The sequence below is a fragment of the Vicia villosa genome, linkage group LG3 (genome assembly GCF_029867415.1).
Source record: "Vicia villosa cultivar HV-30 ecotype Madison, WI linkage group LG3, Vvil1.0, whole genome shotgun sequence".
Taxonomy (NCBI): Eukaryota; Viridiplantae; Streptophyta; class Magnoliopsida; order Fabales; family Fabaceae; genus Vicia; species Vicia villosa.
In genome coordinates, this window is record NC_081182.1 from 33,307,777 (window position 1) to 33,324,767 (window position 16,991).

Consider the following 16,991-nt stretch of genomic DNA (forward strand, 5'->3'; position numbering starts at 1 on the left):
TTAATATCTCGCATGCCTTCTTTAGCTTATTCAATAAGTATATGCTTTAAAGAAAACGCGTTCACGTTTTGACATTTGGAACCCTTTTTCATTTCTACAAAAACATAGCCACCACCCCACTTTCTCTCTTCCCTCTCTACCTCTTTCTTTATTCTCCTTCTTCCAACATTTTATCTCCTTCCTCATTTCATCTCACAATCTCTGTTGTAAATTTTTATTTATGTTTTATTGTTAGTTTCTTTATCTAAACTAGATTTGTTTTTTTCTAGGGTATACAGTGAAATTGGATCGATTTTAAACACAAACCCTAACTTGCAACCATGTTCCACGGGGATTAGGGGTGTACGCAGATTAGGTTGGACCGAATTTGACCTAACCCGTTATCCAACTCGTTCAAACTTCAATGGGTTTGGTTTATCATTCAACCCACAATTTCAAGGTCAAAATTGACCCAAATCGACCTGTTCATTTCTACCGGTCCATTTATGTGTTTTTCATGACATAAGTAGTGACGTGATTTTCATTCCACTATGTGATAGCATGTTATAACGGAAAAGAAATAGCGACGTGAATTTCATTTTGCTGCATTAAAGTATGGCAGACCAATCAATTCCACCAATAAACCTTTCCCTATTTAATTTTTAAAATTTTGAATTTTCTTTAGCGACGTGAATTTCACGTCACTACATAATTTTCGAAAATTTTGGACTTCACTCCCTCTAAAAAGTTGACATTTAATATTTTATTATTTTAAAAATAAAGTTTCGTGATAATCACGTCGCAACTCTCATTTTTAGCCACGTCATTAAATCACGTGGCTCAAGCAATGTTTTTTTTGTAGTGTATTTTATGGGTTGATTTGATTTGGGCCAACGAGTTTGTGTGTCGACCCGCAGCCTTGAACACCCGTAACAAGGATGATAACCGTAGAAGAACCTCGTAAAGGAAAAATCGCCATCCTGAAAGATACATTGTGTCGGCAACATGCTTTGAGCCTGATTTTTAAAGAGGAAGGAAATAGTCTTCTTATAGGTGATATGCATATAAATAGGGAAGGAATGTTGATATTGGATGGATTCCTTATTCGATTTTTCAATTATTTTTGAAATTGGGTTTTATATTTAATGTATCCTCTCTATTTTTTATTTATGCTTGCTCTCTTTTTCTTGTTGGGAAATTATTTTTTATGGCTATATGTAACCCTTTTTAATATTCACTTGTTTAGGTTCATTTTTTGTTCAAACTAAAGTGACTGTAGAAACACCATTTATGTTGGATTGTATCTTACGTTTGTTGGCTTGTTCAAAAGTTTTATTACATCATTTTTTATTTTATGATTTTAAAATTTTACAAGGGGATATGTGTAAATCAACCAAGCCTGGTGAATGTTGTTTTGGAATGGCTAAATGGCTAGGCATGGCCCAATCTGCTCCTGCTCCCAGGATGGCCCAATAAGCCTTGGCCCAATCACTTAAGGACAGGAGGAACGCCATCTCCCCTGCCCCACGGTCGGGCTTGCTCCCCACTCGTGTAGAGGACAGCGCCCCATTACCATACCCGACCAGATCAGCCTCCTTGCCAGCAGTAAGGCAGGCATCCTACTCCCCGTCGACCAGAAACATACCTCTGCCCGGCCAACGGCTAGTTTCGGACAGCCTCCCAGGATTCTTAAATTTACTCCTAGAATTCTGGCAGTCACGCGTTTTGGACCTAGATCCACGATACAGCCCAAAGCGCAGACCAATGGCCAAACGCTGGGGGCATTATATAAACCCTCTCACTCGAGAGGGCTAGGTAACATAATTTCAAACCCTCGAAACACTAAAACGTATATATGCTCCTACTTACTTGATCGTCAAAGTACATTGCAGGTACACCTCATCCTCGTTATCACCAACACTGAGCGGACGTCCCTGGCCCTTTATGGTTCTGATCAATAGGTCAGTACAAATGTTATAGGAGCGTAGGTATAAAGCTACTTAATGGAGTTTATAGAAAATACTTTTTGAAAGGACTATCATTTTTTAGCATCATAATGTATTTGAAAACTTTTTTTGAATAGGATCATAATACTATTTCCATTCTTTTTACCAAGCATGACCAAATGGACTGGTAGAAATGTCTAGTAAAGGGTGATCCTGAAATTAATACCTAAAAAATTGAACATGAGAGCATCAAACTTGGTCACTTGGATCCCGAAAATTAATTGAGTTTTGTTACTTCAATTGTTTGATTTATAATGTATTTGTTTTTAATCTTATATCGATTTTATTTCTTGTGATCTTGTTACACTGAAGTGAGTATCAATTTATATAATATTTTATTGGATTTCTTTGCTAATGGTTTAATAGTATCTTGTATCGTTTGACAGTTTGATCAAAGGCAGAAATCCATGGGCCTTCCTAATATTTATGAGTTAGGTGAACCTTTGATTTTTGTAGTGATTTTCATTGTTTCCTTCATCGTTAACCCGATTTGGTTGTTCAATTCTTTTTAAGAGCATGTTACTGATTGATTCCTTGATCTATCCATGTCATCACATCATAGCTTTAATTCAATTTTCGATTCTGATTTGTGTCCCTTCAAGATGTTTGTTGTATGTTCTAAGAAAAAGTATTATTTTTTATTTACTCATTTCTTTGTATGATAATGTTTACAGGTTACTGTAAGGTTTCAAATTCTATGGTGATTTGCTATTCAACTATTGTTTTCTCTTTCAATGTGTTTGCTTAAATGTGGTTTATTGTTTGTTTCAAGCAAAAGGACATGTCAATCTGGTTATTAATGAGATTCTATTGTATTGGTTTTATTGAAGAGATATTATTTTAATGTTTTTGAAATTGTTAGGGTAACCGAGCTATATAGTTGTGTTGTTGCAATGTTGGTGAGATTATTCTGTTTATGATATGCTTTTGCCTTGTTGAGAAAGTAATGGTAGATTTTTAGCTGGTAGCATCAAGAATAAAAGTTTTCTCCTTACTCTCTTGTTCTATTTTGATCTGTCTGTTTGATCTCAGATATCTGATTGATCAAGATGTTTGTCATTCTTGGAAGTGTTTTAGGGTGGTTTTATCCTATTTGTATGTTTGATTGTGCATGAAAATTGATCATGAAGAGTTTTTTTTTTTACATATTATTAATGATTTGCGAGGTTTTTAACCTCCAAAAATGAAACCCCTACAGTTTAAATTAAACTTTTAATACACATGCTAACTCAAATTTGTACGAATTGTCTTGCTATCATGCCACGTATGTAGGAGTTAACAATTTTTCACAAAATTTAACTGAAGTACCAATTGGACTACGGAAAGTGTTTTTAAGGGACTAATATGTAACATTTTTTAGATAAGGGACTAAAGTGAAATATTAAATTAAGTTAATGAACTTCATGACAAATTATGTTTTGTGTTTATTTCAGGGATGATGTCAAAAATGTCTTCGACACCATCTTGTCTTCTTTGGATCAAATTTATGCGTTGATTTCTCTATATGGATACATTTATTTTTCGTATTTCTTGTTCACATGAAAGGGATCACTATGTTTAGTGACCCAATTGTTCTTTAGTTTAGGCTTCTTAGACTCATATCATGACATAAATTTGGTAGATCTTTATATATTTTACAGGTAGTGGATCTATGAGTTTAAAATTCTTAAAATATAAAACAAAAAATTAAGTGTGACAATTTAATCTTAAACTAAGGTTAAAAGTTGTTGAGAAAATAATATAATTCAAGTCGGTGCAACAGGTTGCAGTAATTGTGTAACATGTTACACCCCTGTTCTGTAGCATTGAAATTCTAGTATTTAGATCTTAGATGTCTTAAGAGATGTCGAGACACTGATCTCTGAACAACACACAATGGAAAGGTATAAAATAATTAAAAACAATACTGAAAGATAAATGAACACATATAATTGTTTACCCAATTCAGTGTATAACAACACCTACTATGGGGGCTACCAAGCCAGGGATAAGTCCATTATGAAAGTATCAATTTGAAGTCCTATGTAAATAACCTCCGGTTTACTGCATTTTCACTTAATCATTACTCATGATATACTTCTACCTAAGACTCACCTAGGTATGAGACCCTTTTCAATCCCCCTCAATCACAACCGTGATAATTAGTTCAAAAACTTTAGAAGATACACTTCCAAGACACACAATCACTCAATGCTTAACATCTAATGAATGATCAACAAAACTTACAACTCTAAAACAACAGTTCAACTCTTCTATCGGGATGATATGAGAGAGGCTCACAAACAAGACAAACCTTAACACAAAATACAAAGTAAGTTCCACCACAAAACTAGGTTTGTTGCCTTCTATTTATAACAATCTTCTGGACTGGATTGGGCTTCTAAATCGCAGTAAGGTACTGCTGAAAGATCTCCAAAATCTTTTCCAAAAAGATAGGGCTTCAATCATTAGTTTCCTAAATAATCTCCATATTTAGAAACTAGGAATACATCTTGAAAACAAATAAAATCTTTTATCCATAAATTAAGTGCAACATTGGATTGCATAATATTCACAAAATATTCTGCATCTGTAACAAATTTACTGACTTCTAGGATCCAGTTGTACATACAGTCATAATGTCGGATGATCCTGCATAGGACATCTGGCTCGATATGTTTCTTCAGTTGCAGTTGATAGAACATTTTGTTCAACATGTTTCCATAATTTAGTTTTACCAAACATAAAGCCAACCATAAAAATATATAATTAACAAGCATTAAACACAAGGCATAATCGCATAGATTTGGAGCAATCACTTGCTCCAAAATATGCAACAGATTGCACCCTTTCCAGTTTTTGTATTGTTTTAGACAAAGATTTAGAGAAACCAATTGCACTAAATGTGCAATCGGTTGCATGTCTGGAAAATTTGTTTTTCCCAATAGTTGGTTAGCTGTATTAGTTTGTATGATGTTTCAAATACCCATGTTACGTCATTAATGTGATAATGCCATATCTTCATACTAATTCTCTCACCCTCTCTCGATCTCTCCACTATTCACCATTTTTATTATGATTGGGGTTTTACCCGACATTTGGCATCAAGAGCGTGGTTCTTTGATCGAACACTTAGCATGCGAAAATGCTTTCCATATCCAATGAGTGTGTCCCTGCAAATCTCTTAATTCTCTATGCAAATAATTATGACAAATGGTGCAACCAAATTAAGGTGTTGTTTGGTTAACAAGATGTTCTTGAAATGATCAAGAATGATGTTAGTTCACTTGTAGAATGTGCAAAAGCTGCATAAAGATCCACCCACAAGGAGGACGAGATGAAAGATTTCAAAGCTTTGTATCTCATTCATCAATGTGTTGATGTTGATAATTTTAAGAAGGTCAGTGAATGCACTTCCTCAAAACAAGCTTGGGAAATCTTGGAGAAAAGTTACGAAGGAGCATTATAATGTGGCAATTATCCCTACGGAGCCAAGATTGGAACTGTAACACCCCATATTTTCCATATATTAATTTAATTGGAATTTTAAATTATTTATTTGGAAATTCGGTATTTAATTGGATTATTGGAAGAAATTGCGAAATAATGTTATTGGGCCAGAGTTGTGGTTAGTAAAGAGAGGGTGTTGTTTGTTAGGCCTTTTACTAAAGTTTGGTCTATTTTCATAAAAGAAGGAAAATAGAGGAAATTGAAAAAAAAATAGAAGAGAAAGAGCACATTGGAGAAAGGAGAAGAACGTGAAAGAGCTGAAGAGCATAGGAAGGGGAAGAACCAAACCAAACTCTAAGGTAAGGGGAGACTCTTCTACTTAACCTCTAATATGCATTCATGAGTAGTAGGAGATTGGTATGTTGTTAATTAGATTTGAATATGTTAGGTTTTGGGGTAGAATTGTTCATGGAAGTTCGTAGAAGTGGTCACGAAAATTAATCCCTAAATTGATTAGAATTGGAGAAATTGATGCAATGATGCGTTTATAATTGTTGCGTTACGTATATATATATATGATTCATATGCTTTTTGGATGATTTTCTGTTGTTTAAAAGTTGGAATCTTGGGTAAAAGGGGTGAATTTCGTAGTAGCAGAAAGTTACAGAATTTTTGATTCTGGGTGCAGGGTAACGGGTTACCCAGATATGGTAACCGGTTACCCAGTCAAACTGAGGTGTAGAAAGTGCAGTTTTGAATGGGGTAACGGGTTACCCAGTTACGGGAACTGGTTACCAGAGAAACAGTAGTTTAAAAATCTAATTTTTGAACAGGGTAACGGGTTACCCAATTATGGTAACCGGGTACCGCTGAAGCTTTTTGAAAAATATTTTATTTTCTAAAATTCATAACTTTCAAACCGTAAGTCTGTTTTGGTTGCCGTTTTGTGCTTTGGAAATAATCAAGTACTCTATATAATAAAATGGTTTAATGGGCAGCGACCCGAGTTTATTTTGAAAAGCTCGATTTATTTCGTTTATGGCGTGTTTTGTACATTATGTGCATGATTTGGTTAATGTGACAATGTGGTGATGTTTTAATGATATAACTGTGATTTGACATTATATGTGGTGTGAATTATATATGATATAATTGTGGATGGTGTTGAAACTAAATATATCGTTCGATGTTGCTTTTGGTGAGTAATTGGTGATGACATTGTTCATTTTGATCCAGTGGTGATGTTGTGACAACATGATTATAATGTGATAATGTGATTTTGATATGATTGTGCTGCAATTGTAATGATTGTTAGGATGATTTGTGGTTGATTTGAATGATGCTAATGACATGTACATACTTTATCGGTGATGAAAATGGTGAGTTATGGTGAGACGATGCGGTGCATTGGATCGGTGATGTTATAAGTATGTTATATGTGTGCATTCATTCATACGCGGTGATGTTGTGGATCAAATGGTGGGCATAATTCTCATTGTGTGGAATTTGTGCCAGTTGGGCTGTTTCTGGGTGATGAATAGATCAGTCGAATGGGTTTAGCCCATGTATGGTACCACATGCATGTAGTTGCATTGCATTAGGATGTATGTATGGTTATAACATGAATGGAAGATGTCCAATGTTATAACTTGGTGCAATTGATTTAATTGATGTGTTTGGTGCATTATTGTTGTAAACCTGAATATATTCAATTGAGTGGATAATATGCATGATATCTTGTTATTTGTGAATTTATAACATTGATTAATTGCGAATGAGACTCACCCTTGCATGTTGATATTTTCAGATTGAGGAGTAGCGACTCATAGCTCGATGAGGATAGCTTGTAGAGCTCATCCGTTAGTTGGTGTCGTGTCAGTCATACTCTGATAGTGTAACACTGGGAACGATTTAGTTTAGAGTTCAATTTACGTACTCTATTTAATGGTTCTGATTTTAATCAATTACTTGTATTCGGTGATGCGTACTTTCCACTGTGTTAAACATGATGTTGTTTATTCGATGAATCATTTCTAATAATGCATGACAGTTGACACATGTTTGGTTTAAAATGAATTGTGACACCCTTGGTTGCATGTTTTTACTTTGATTATTTTAATAATTGTCGAGGGGGTTTAGAAGGGTGTTACAGGAACTGTCAAAGAGAAGATGAACAAGATATTAATCCAATGCAGTACCAGAGGCTGGTTGGATTTGGATCTTTGCGGTACTTGTGTAATACAAATTTTTGATTGGCCATTTAGTGTGGACATATTGAGTGAATTTATGGGGAAGTCAAAGGCATCACACTTGGCAGAAATCAAGAACAATTTGAGATACTTCAAAGATTCAATTGGCTACAAAATTATATTTCCCGCAATGGATAAATGTAGAGGCTATAAATTGCTCAATTATACCAACTCAAACTAGTGTGGAGATAAAAATGATAGAAAATCGACAGTTGGATACATCTTTATGTATAGAGAAACACCAATCTCTTGAAGTTTTAAGAAGGAACGAGTTGTGGCTAGGCATGGCGACAGGGCATGTCGGGGACGGTTAGTACCTCCCCCAAAACCAAACCTGAATCCCCAAACAATGCCTATTCCCCGCCCCAAATCCAAACGAGGATGGGGAATTAAAACCCAAACCCGACCCAAATAGGTTCGAGTTGAGTTCGGATATCCCCGCCACCATCTATTTAGTGAAATTAATTTTTAATAAAAATACTTATTTTTTCCAAAATCAAATTACATTATAAATAGTAAAATAAAACAATTTAAAAAATTCCATACATAGATTTCAAATATTTTAAATAATAAATAAAAAACAAAATATCAAAACATTTGCCACATATTTAATATTCTAAATTATAAAAAATAATAATAATGTACATTATAAAATAAATGGGTCGGATTCAGGGTGAGTACTAAAATCTCCATTATCCGACCCACCCCCATATTTTGTAACCGGGAAACCCAAATCCAGTCAAAGCGGGTTTTCTCTGTCAACTTCGGCGGGTTTGGGTGGGTATGAGTTTTGTTGCCATGCCTGGTTGTGGCGAGATTGGGTACATTACATTGTCGATGTGTGTGCGCCAGGCTGTATGGTTGATGAATTTGTTGAAGGAGTTGTGTATCGAAGAGAATGAAGCTATGATTTTAATGATAGACAACATTTTTGCTATAAACCATGCTAAGAATCCCATTGCACAAGAGAGAAGCAAGCATATAGAGATGATATTTCACTTGAGAGAGCTTGTGAGTGAAGGAAAATTGAAGTTGAGGTATTGCAAAAGTGGTGATCAAGTGACCTATTTGTTTTCCAAAGAAGTAAAAATTAAAGTGTTCAAGAGGTTGAAGAAGCACATGAGTATGAAAGAGTTGGAAAACTTGAATTAAGGTATTGTGTTATGAAAAAATGGTAATTCTGATGTGATTAATTACACTTATGCTGTAATCGATTACCACCCCTTCAACAATAATAAGATTCAAACAAAATCTTAGTGTAATTGATTACACCAAACGTGCAATCGATTACCACCCATCTAGTTTTTCAGTTTTTTGAAATAGTAACATACTAAAATCGATTACACTCAAAGTGTAATCGATTATATTAGGGGTGGACATCGGTCGGATTCAGATGAAAAAAACTCAATTCGAAGAAACCCACATATGATAATATTTCATCGACTACCGACCGTTTGATACCATCGGTTTCAGTTTTGGTGGTTTGTCGATTTGTCGGATGCGTCGGGTGGGTTTAATCGGTTACAAATTAATTGAAAAAAAAATAGATTTACACCTTTTAGTTGTGGCAAGAGATAAAAGTCTGAAACTTTTTACAATTGATCCAGAAAAATAAATTCCAAAAAATGTTAAACTTTATAAATTGATGAAGAATTACATAGTAACATAACATGGATGAAGAATGATTAATGAATAATTATGAGTTAATATAAAAACAAATAAGAATATAAATATGTATTGAAGGAGAAAACTGAAGACATCATCACTTGTAGAAGAATATATAAGTTAAAAATTAAAAGAAAGATGATAACGTGAAGAGATGGAAAGAAGTATAGTCGAGAAAGATGGAGAGAAGTAACAACAGCTTATGTTTTAGAGAGAGAAGGAGAGTGGTCATTGAGTGTGATATGAAGATGTGAGAAAAAATATTAAAATTACTCTTTCATCAAAAGTGTTAAGTTTGGCAGAAAAAATTAGACTTTAATCTTATTATAAAGATAAGTCTATCAGTCTATAATTGTAGTACTACAAGTTAGTAAGATACTTGGAAAAAGAAATTAGTCTTTATCTTTATCTGAAAAGCTGAGCCTATCACTCTATGACTGAGCCTATCAGTAAAATACTACTACTATAAAATTAATTAAAGGAACTGTATGTCTGAATCAGACGGTAGTGGGTATTGGTGGATCAATTTAAGGCATCCGCAACCGACCGTTTTTATCCATAAAAAACCAAAAACAGTCATCCGAAAAACCCACGGTTTAAAAGAACAAATCCATATTTTTGTTTTTGCAAGCAGTTAGCCCGGTTTCAGACGGTTCAGAATTTATTATCCACCGCTAGATTACATGTCAGGGAAGTTATTTTCCAACATTAGTTGGTTAATTACATTGTTTTGTACTACTTTATAAATATCTATGTTTTCAGTTTTTTGAAATAGGAACATACTATTTATAACTTTTTATGCTTGTATTTCTTTTAATTTTTTTTCTATATATATTTATCCTTTATTAAACAAAAGATACCTTTTTCATATATACACCTGATATTTTAAAAATTAAATTTTAATTTATTTATCATAAAAATAACAAAAACATAATTTTAATAAAAATTAATAATATTTTTAATTCATACATTCTAATATAGTATTTGTTTTTATCGATTACACACAACTAAGGATGAGAATAGGTTGGGCTGAGATAGGCTTTGCCAAGCCTGAGCTTGGTCTGCTAAAAATTACAAAGCCTTAACCTGACCTGTGATCTATCATAGGCTTATTTTTAGGTCTGAGTCTGACTTTTTCGAAGGCCTGTTTGACATATTAGCCTACATAAAAGCCTATTTTATTTGAATATTTATAAATAAGCAATTCATCTAATATTTAATAGCTATTTACCCCCTGCCATATGGGGCCTTTACGAAACCCCCCTGTAAAAAAATGTGGCATGGATTACCCTACAATTTTGAAAAAGTCACTATTGAAACCTTTCCCATGCCAACTCACCCAAAATGCTGATGTGTCATTGTTTTTTATATTTTTTCATTTTCTTTAAATGCCACATGTGATAAAATATTTTTGGAAGGACATTTTTACCCTCACGTTGTTTTCTAACCCTATTCTTAAAAACTCAGACATGTGGGTGAAATCCCTAAATTTCCATCTCCTTCTATCATATTCTCTCGTCTCCTCCCATCGCTATTTCTAATCCTTCTTCCTTGTTCGTTTTCCTTCTCGTCTTCCTTGCTCGCCATACCTTGTTTGTCTTCTTTGTTTGTGACTTTCTATAAAGTTCCATGAAAAAGTCAGGTTGTTCACAGTCAAGCATCTGCAGCACAGATTCAAACGACATAAGAACTCCTAAATGTGGTCATAATCTCCCCATGAAGTTGTTTGTTTCAAAATCGGTTGCAAATCCTGGTAGGAAGTATTGGAAGTGCAAGTTTTGGGGTAAAGAAGATGACAATGAGTTATTTATTTGGAATGATGAATTTTTTGGTGAAAGCTGTGCAAATATAGATGGAGATGTGTCGGAGTTTTCTAAGCAAATGGATAAAAAAATCGCGATAAAGATGGATGAATTGAAGAATAGGGTTGAAGGCTTAAGGAAGAAGATGAATTTTCTAATAGTTGTAATTATTTATGGCGGGCTGTTCTTTGTGTTAGGGTTCATGTAACAGATAATAAGTTTAAGTTATGTTTCTAGTTAATAGGTTTAAGTTATGTTTCTAGTTAGTGGAAGATAATTTGTAGATTTAAGTTATGTTTTAAATTAATGGAAGATAATTTCTAATGTATCTGTGTTATGTTAATGAAAGATGTTTTACCATGTTTTGAACTAATAGAATATGAGGTATAATGTATTTCTGTTGTATCAATTAAAGATGTGTGACAATGTTTTGAAATAATGGCATGAGGCACAGTGTAATACGTGATGTTTGCCAAGTTTTGAAGTAAACATTATGTGCACATTATGTGCAATATATTTGTGTCATACCAATCAAGTAAAGGAAGATGATGCATGATCACAAGTCATACAAAATTACTTCAATATGGCACATTATGTGAATAACAATTTTGGATCAAAAGGACACATAATGTGCATAATAGGTTTCGTACAAAACATGACATGGTAACCAAACATACCTGTTACAAAATAACATAGTTCATAACCAACTACATATTAAACATAACTGACACATGGTGAATAGCAAACTACTGAGTCATTCTCCTATGAATATCTTCCCATATTCTTGGCTTGTTCATAGTAGCTTCTTCTTCTTCATCAATAACCAAAGGTGCATCTGAATTTGAATGGGAGGAGACGAGAGAATACGGTAGAAGGAGATGGAAATTTAGGGATTTCACCCACATGTCTGAGTTTTTAAGAATAGGGTTAGAAAACAACGTGAGGGTAAAAATGTCCTTCCATAAATATTTTATCACACGTGGCATTTAAAGAAAATGGAAAAAACAGAAAAACAATGACACATAAGCATTTTGGGTGAGTTGGCATGGGAAAGGTTTTAATAGTGACTTTTTCAAAATTGTAGGGTCATCCATGTGATTTTTTTTTACAGGGGAGTTTTTCGTAAAGGCCCCATATGTCAGGGGGGTAAATAGCTATTAACCCGAAAACTTATGAAAGCGAATGACATTGTTCATAAGCTTTTTTTAACTTATCTTCATAAGTTTTTCAAATTTATTTTTGTATTTTATTTCAAAATATAAATATAATAATAATAATAAATTTATTCTTATTTATTTAAACAGGTCATTCTGATAGACTTTAAAGATCTTTTCTATGACATGAGGCCTAACCTTTCTAACTATATAGACTTATAAAAAAGCCCAAGCCTTTTTTATTTTAAAAAAGTTTAGGCTCTGTTTGGTAAAACTAGCTGGTAGCTGATAGCTTATAGCTGGTGACTTATAGCTGATAAGCTAACACGAGTGTTTGGTAAATTAGCTAACAAAATGGCATAAACGATCATTTTTTTTGGCTTTATACCACATAAAGGTAATAATATTTTGTTAAAATAATAAGGGTATAAATGAAAAAAAAAAGTCACAAGCTCAAAAGCTACTTCAAATAGCTTTTGAAAAAAAAGCTAAAAGCTAGTAAAAAAACTACAAGCTAAAATTTAAAAGCTAAAAGCTCTTTCTTGGAACTTACCAAACAAACCCTTAGTCTAATTTGCATCTGTGTATGTTAGGTCGTAGGCCCCTGTTAGTCGGTCTGACCTCACCCCCTACGTGCATAAAAACCGGTTTGCGGCACCATAACTTAAAAAACCGGTTTGTTAATTTGCTTGATACCAAAGCCAGTTTTGAACCGTTTTACACTTGCAAACCGGTTTTATAGAAAATGGGCTGGTTTTTACAAGTGAAAAACCATATAAGGGTTTGGTTTCATAAGATTCGGTTAACCATGCACACATAAAACCCCTTTGCTATTGCGTATCCTGTTGAATAAACAGAACGAAAAAAGAACAAACGGCGCTGCATTTCACCTTTCTCTCCGGCGGCGGCGGCGGCGGCGCAACTCTTCTCTCCGGAAACTACCTTCCTAGTTATAAGTAAACCCTAAATTTACAATATCACCGCTATTGTTCTCCTTCCCGTAGAATCTCAAATTTGAAAACATTGCTCACTTTTTTTTTTTTTCAGTTGTTCAAATATCTGCAGTCACTTCATATCTCAAATCAATCCTATATTTTGTTAGCTCCAAACCATTAACGCTCCATTTTCTCCCTCAATGGCTTATTCCCGTGGTCGCGATTTCTTGTTCTGTAACTTGTGCGGAACAATGCTCCAGGTTTCTTCAACAGAATACGCAAGATGCCCCTTGTGCAAAACCAAACGGAACATAAAAGGTACATCTTTTCTTCTTCAAAATAATCTGTATGATATTTGTCACTCATGTCCTGTAAGCGTGTGTGTTGGATTGTTAATGTGCTTATGTATTTTGTAAATACTTTGTTGTGAATGAGTGCATAGTATGCTCAAGTGAAATTATACTGTGTTTTGATATGTCGTTATGAGTACTAATGGAATGTCCTTGTCTTTTTCAGATGTTAAAGGGAAGGAAATAAGTTACACAATTTCTGCCGAGGTATGCTTTTGCAGATTTTTGTTTTTATTCATCAGTTTAAACATGTTATTTCCATCTCCTTATTCCTAACATATGGTTATATCTCTATGCTCTATCTATCACTTAGGCTTATAGTTTCTACATTTTAGTGAGTGACTAGGTCTAGGTGTTTATGTAGAGGGTAGAATTGCATATTGGAAGAAACCTATTCTTAATATTAATGTTGGTATGAATTTGTCTGTACTAACATGAAAATGAGGATGACATATAATGGAACAGATCCTAACACAGAAATCATAAACATTGAGATGATAATAACCCAAGTTTGTGTTTGAGTAATCAAAGATACTAGTTTTAGAGTTTTTCACCAGCAGTGAAGGCAACTAGATGCAAATCCAAACATGTTCTTAATTTGGTTTAGACGATTCATTCAACATGATTTAGGCTTAGGCCTTATTTCAATTCCTTGAACAACAAGACCACCCTTGACCTCAAAATCCCTGTCTCAACTTCCTTTTCATCTCCTCCTTCGTTGAAGTACTCTCCCAATTCCATCTCCAACCATCCATCTGCTCTATCCTTCAAATACTTCTGCAGATCATCAACACTCTCTGGGGGTGCTACTGGCGCTTCCACAAAACGTGCTCGACTGAATATCCCAGTACAGAAATGGCGAGGAACAATCTGATATCTTAGCCTTCTTCCTCTTTCTACGTCTAAGAATACATTTCGCCCGACATGATCACCTCCAACATTGACAATGTCGGCTTCAAACTGGCTGATATTCAAACCCATAGGTTTCAGAACCACTTGGCTTAAATACAAGATATGCTCCGTACTAAGTCTGTGGAGATAGCATGCTGGTGTTGATCCAGCCCCGAATTTCAAACCAACACACACTCACAAGTTCAGCCACCTCAAAAAACCTGCATGTTTGGAATCAGCTTAAGCTCTGTTCAAGCATCATTGAGATTTATAGATAACAAATTAATGAATGAATCACTACTGTAGTTTTCAAAATTATAGTAAAGGTCAATTTAGAATCTAAAAAAGTGATCTCTAGAACTGAAAATAATCCATGACAACGTTTTCTAATCAATTTCAAGACTAAATTGATCAAACCAAAAGGTTTAACATAGCAGATACCAATTCAGACTCTATTTGAATAAACATTTAAATTAAGGCAACATAAAATCATATAACTGATTATATATAAGTTATTTCTACGACAAAGGTATCATATAAAACTGTTTTCATATCAACTATACTTTGTTTTCGTTAGGTTGATCCAAACAAAACCTTATTATGAACAAATGATCTCTAGAATTGAAAATCACGAATCACAGGAAGTGGACAGGACCTTATGAGACCACTTCTCATAATTCTAGACCCCTTCTCATAGTTATTTAGGGAAATTTTGGTCCAAACTTCTTTCTTATAGTTCTAGACCCCTTCTCATAGTTATTTAGGGAAAATTTGGTCCAAACTTCTTTCTTACAATTCTAGACCCCTTCTTTATTTTCTGGAGATTAACCCTTCTTGAACTGAGTCACAATACGCCTCTTATCATATATCATATGTTCAATGCCAGTGCATTTAGATGAAATGGATTATGTCCACCTCCACTATGGCTTAGGCACATATAATCCTCATATATATGGTAAACTATATTTTTTGGTACATGCAAGTACACAATACCTTGATTTACTGTCTGGGACTCTGGGTGCTGAGGTATGGCAAAAAGATTACTGTTTTAGAAATATGAACAAATAATTAGACCTTTTAGAAATATCAACCCAGGTTTAGGTTTTGATATCATTATACAAAAATTTGTGATGTGATTTTAACCACATACATATTCACATATTATTGATTATTGGCAAATGAACTCTGTGTAATTTGTGGTTGGCAGGATATCAGAAAAGAACTTGGAATTGATTTACTCGAAGAACAGACGGTGCAATTGTCCAAGGTAATGCATCCTGCAATATAGATTTATTGGCATGTTTTATTAAGCATATGTTTACAGATTTTCATGTTATGTTTCTATACAGGTCAACAAGACATGTGAAAAATGTGGTCACGGTGAAGCTGCCTTTTATACCAGACAGGTATGTTTACTAGACTTCATAATGAAGCCTTGCCAACTGAATTCGGAGCTTATTTAGTACTACATTTTTATGGATATAAATTTTGCTAATTTCAGATGAGATCAGCGGATGAAGGTCAAACTACTTTTTATACATGCACCCGCTGCAGTCATCAGTTTCAGGAAAATTAAGTTGAAACTGTGTACGGACAGTTTGTCTGATTTCTTTACTTTCCTTTTGTCCCCTTGGCTGAAATCTGCCCCATCTTTCACCAAACCTTAATTTGAAGACAACTTTGTATGTGCAAGTAGAAGTTTTGATCCTATGTAGCTTGTATAATGCCTGAAAAAATATAATCGACACATGACAGTTATTTTTTTGGTGTTAAGCTGCTGAGTGCACAGAAACTGCCTTTATACTATGTTTTTCCCACCAATTTTTGTTTTGTTTTCCTGATTTTAGTCTGGTGTTTTCTATCGCTTGTACTAATTTATCTACAACTTTGTGCCTCTTAGCTCCTCATTTTTTCCTTCTATCCATAGATTCCCTCCACCGGAGGTGATTTTATTTGAGATGTGTCAGACAATACTAGAATGCAAACTTTGATTTGCTACTTTGTGGGAGTCTGACTCCTTCGGCTAGATTGAATCACCATGATATAATTTTACATTGACTCTGTGTTTTTGGCTGTTTTTAGAAGACCGTTGTGATTTTTATTAAGTTTTCTCTTAATTTTTCGTCTCTTAAATTTGAACACACTGTCCCAAGATATGGTGGAATATATTTACTCCCGCATTCTTCTGAGTCTATGTGTCTGTGGCTTTTTTGAGATGTAGTGTGTGTTTGGTTTGGTGGTTAAGCCTCCAAACGCACGTCAAGCTGTATTGTAGACGTGATTTTTCAGAAGCTACAAAATGGAGCTTTTACTTAACGTGATTTTTGAGTTAACATGGAAAAGTTGACGCCCAACCAAACACACTAGTATTCCTTTTGGGTTATGCTTTCATTTGTTTTAGTTGGAGTTCACTCTGATCATGTGGTGCTTTTTGGTGAAGTTTAATCCACTAGTATAGGGGTGTTCGCGGTGCGGTTTGGTTCGGTTTTGAGCATAAAAGTCATCCTAACCGCGAAATAAAAATGCATGCG

The 16,991-nt window shown here is 34.3% G+C and overlaps 1 protein-coding gene across 2 annotated transcripts; it reads left to right on the forward strand.

Moving 5' to 3' along the window:
- The first annotated feature begins 13,089 nt into the window (after nucleotides 1-13,089).
- On the forward strand, nucleotides 13,090-16,514 carry LOC131660906 (uncharacterized). 2 transcript variants are annotated; one of them, XR_009301079.1, is made up of 7 exons: nucleotides 13,090-13,240; nucleotides 13,332-13,537; nucleotides 13,736-13,776; nucleotides 15,668-15,727; nucleotides 15,810-15,866; nucleotides 15,962-16,092; nucleotides 16,151-16,514. XR_009301079.1 is itself a non-coding variant. In XM_058930263.1 (6 exons), the coding sequence occupies exons 2-6, from the start codon at nucleotides 13,420-13,422 to the stop codon at nucleotides 16,034-16,036; spliced, it is 351 nt and encodes a 116-aa protein (XP_058786246.1). In that variant the 5' UTR covers nucleotides 13,090-13,240; nucleotides 13,332-13,419; the 3' UTR covers nucleotides 16,037-16,514. The 2 variants fall into 2 exon arrangements, 1 of the variants encoding a protein (XP_058786246.1); XM_058930263.1 differs by having other exon boundaries at nucleotides 15,962-16,514.
- Nucleotides 16,515-16,991: the final 477 nt, after the last annotated feature.

Excerpts from the sequence above, each read along its gene's own strand:
- LOC131660906 (XM_058930263.1), top strand. The coding sequence starts at position 13,420 with ATGGCTTATTCCCGTGGTCGCGATTTCTTGTTCTGTAACTTGTGCGGA. Across the intron at positions 13,538-13,735 it reads AACCAAACGGAACATAAAAG|ATGTTAAAGGGAAGGAAATA; the intron begins GTACATCTTTTC and ends TGTCTTTTTCAG. Across the intron at positions 13,777-15,667 it reads GTTACACAATTTCTGCCGAG|GATATCAGAAAAGAACTTGG; the intron begins GTATGCTTTTGC and ends TGTGGTTGGCAG.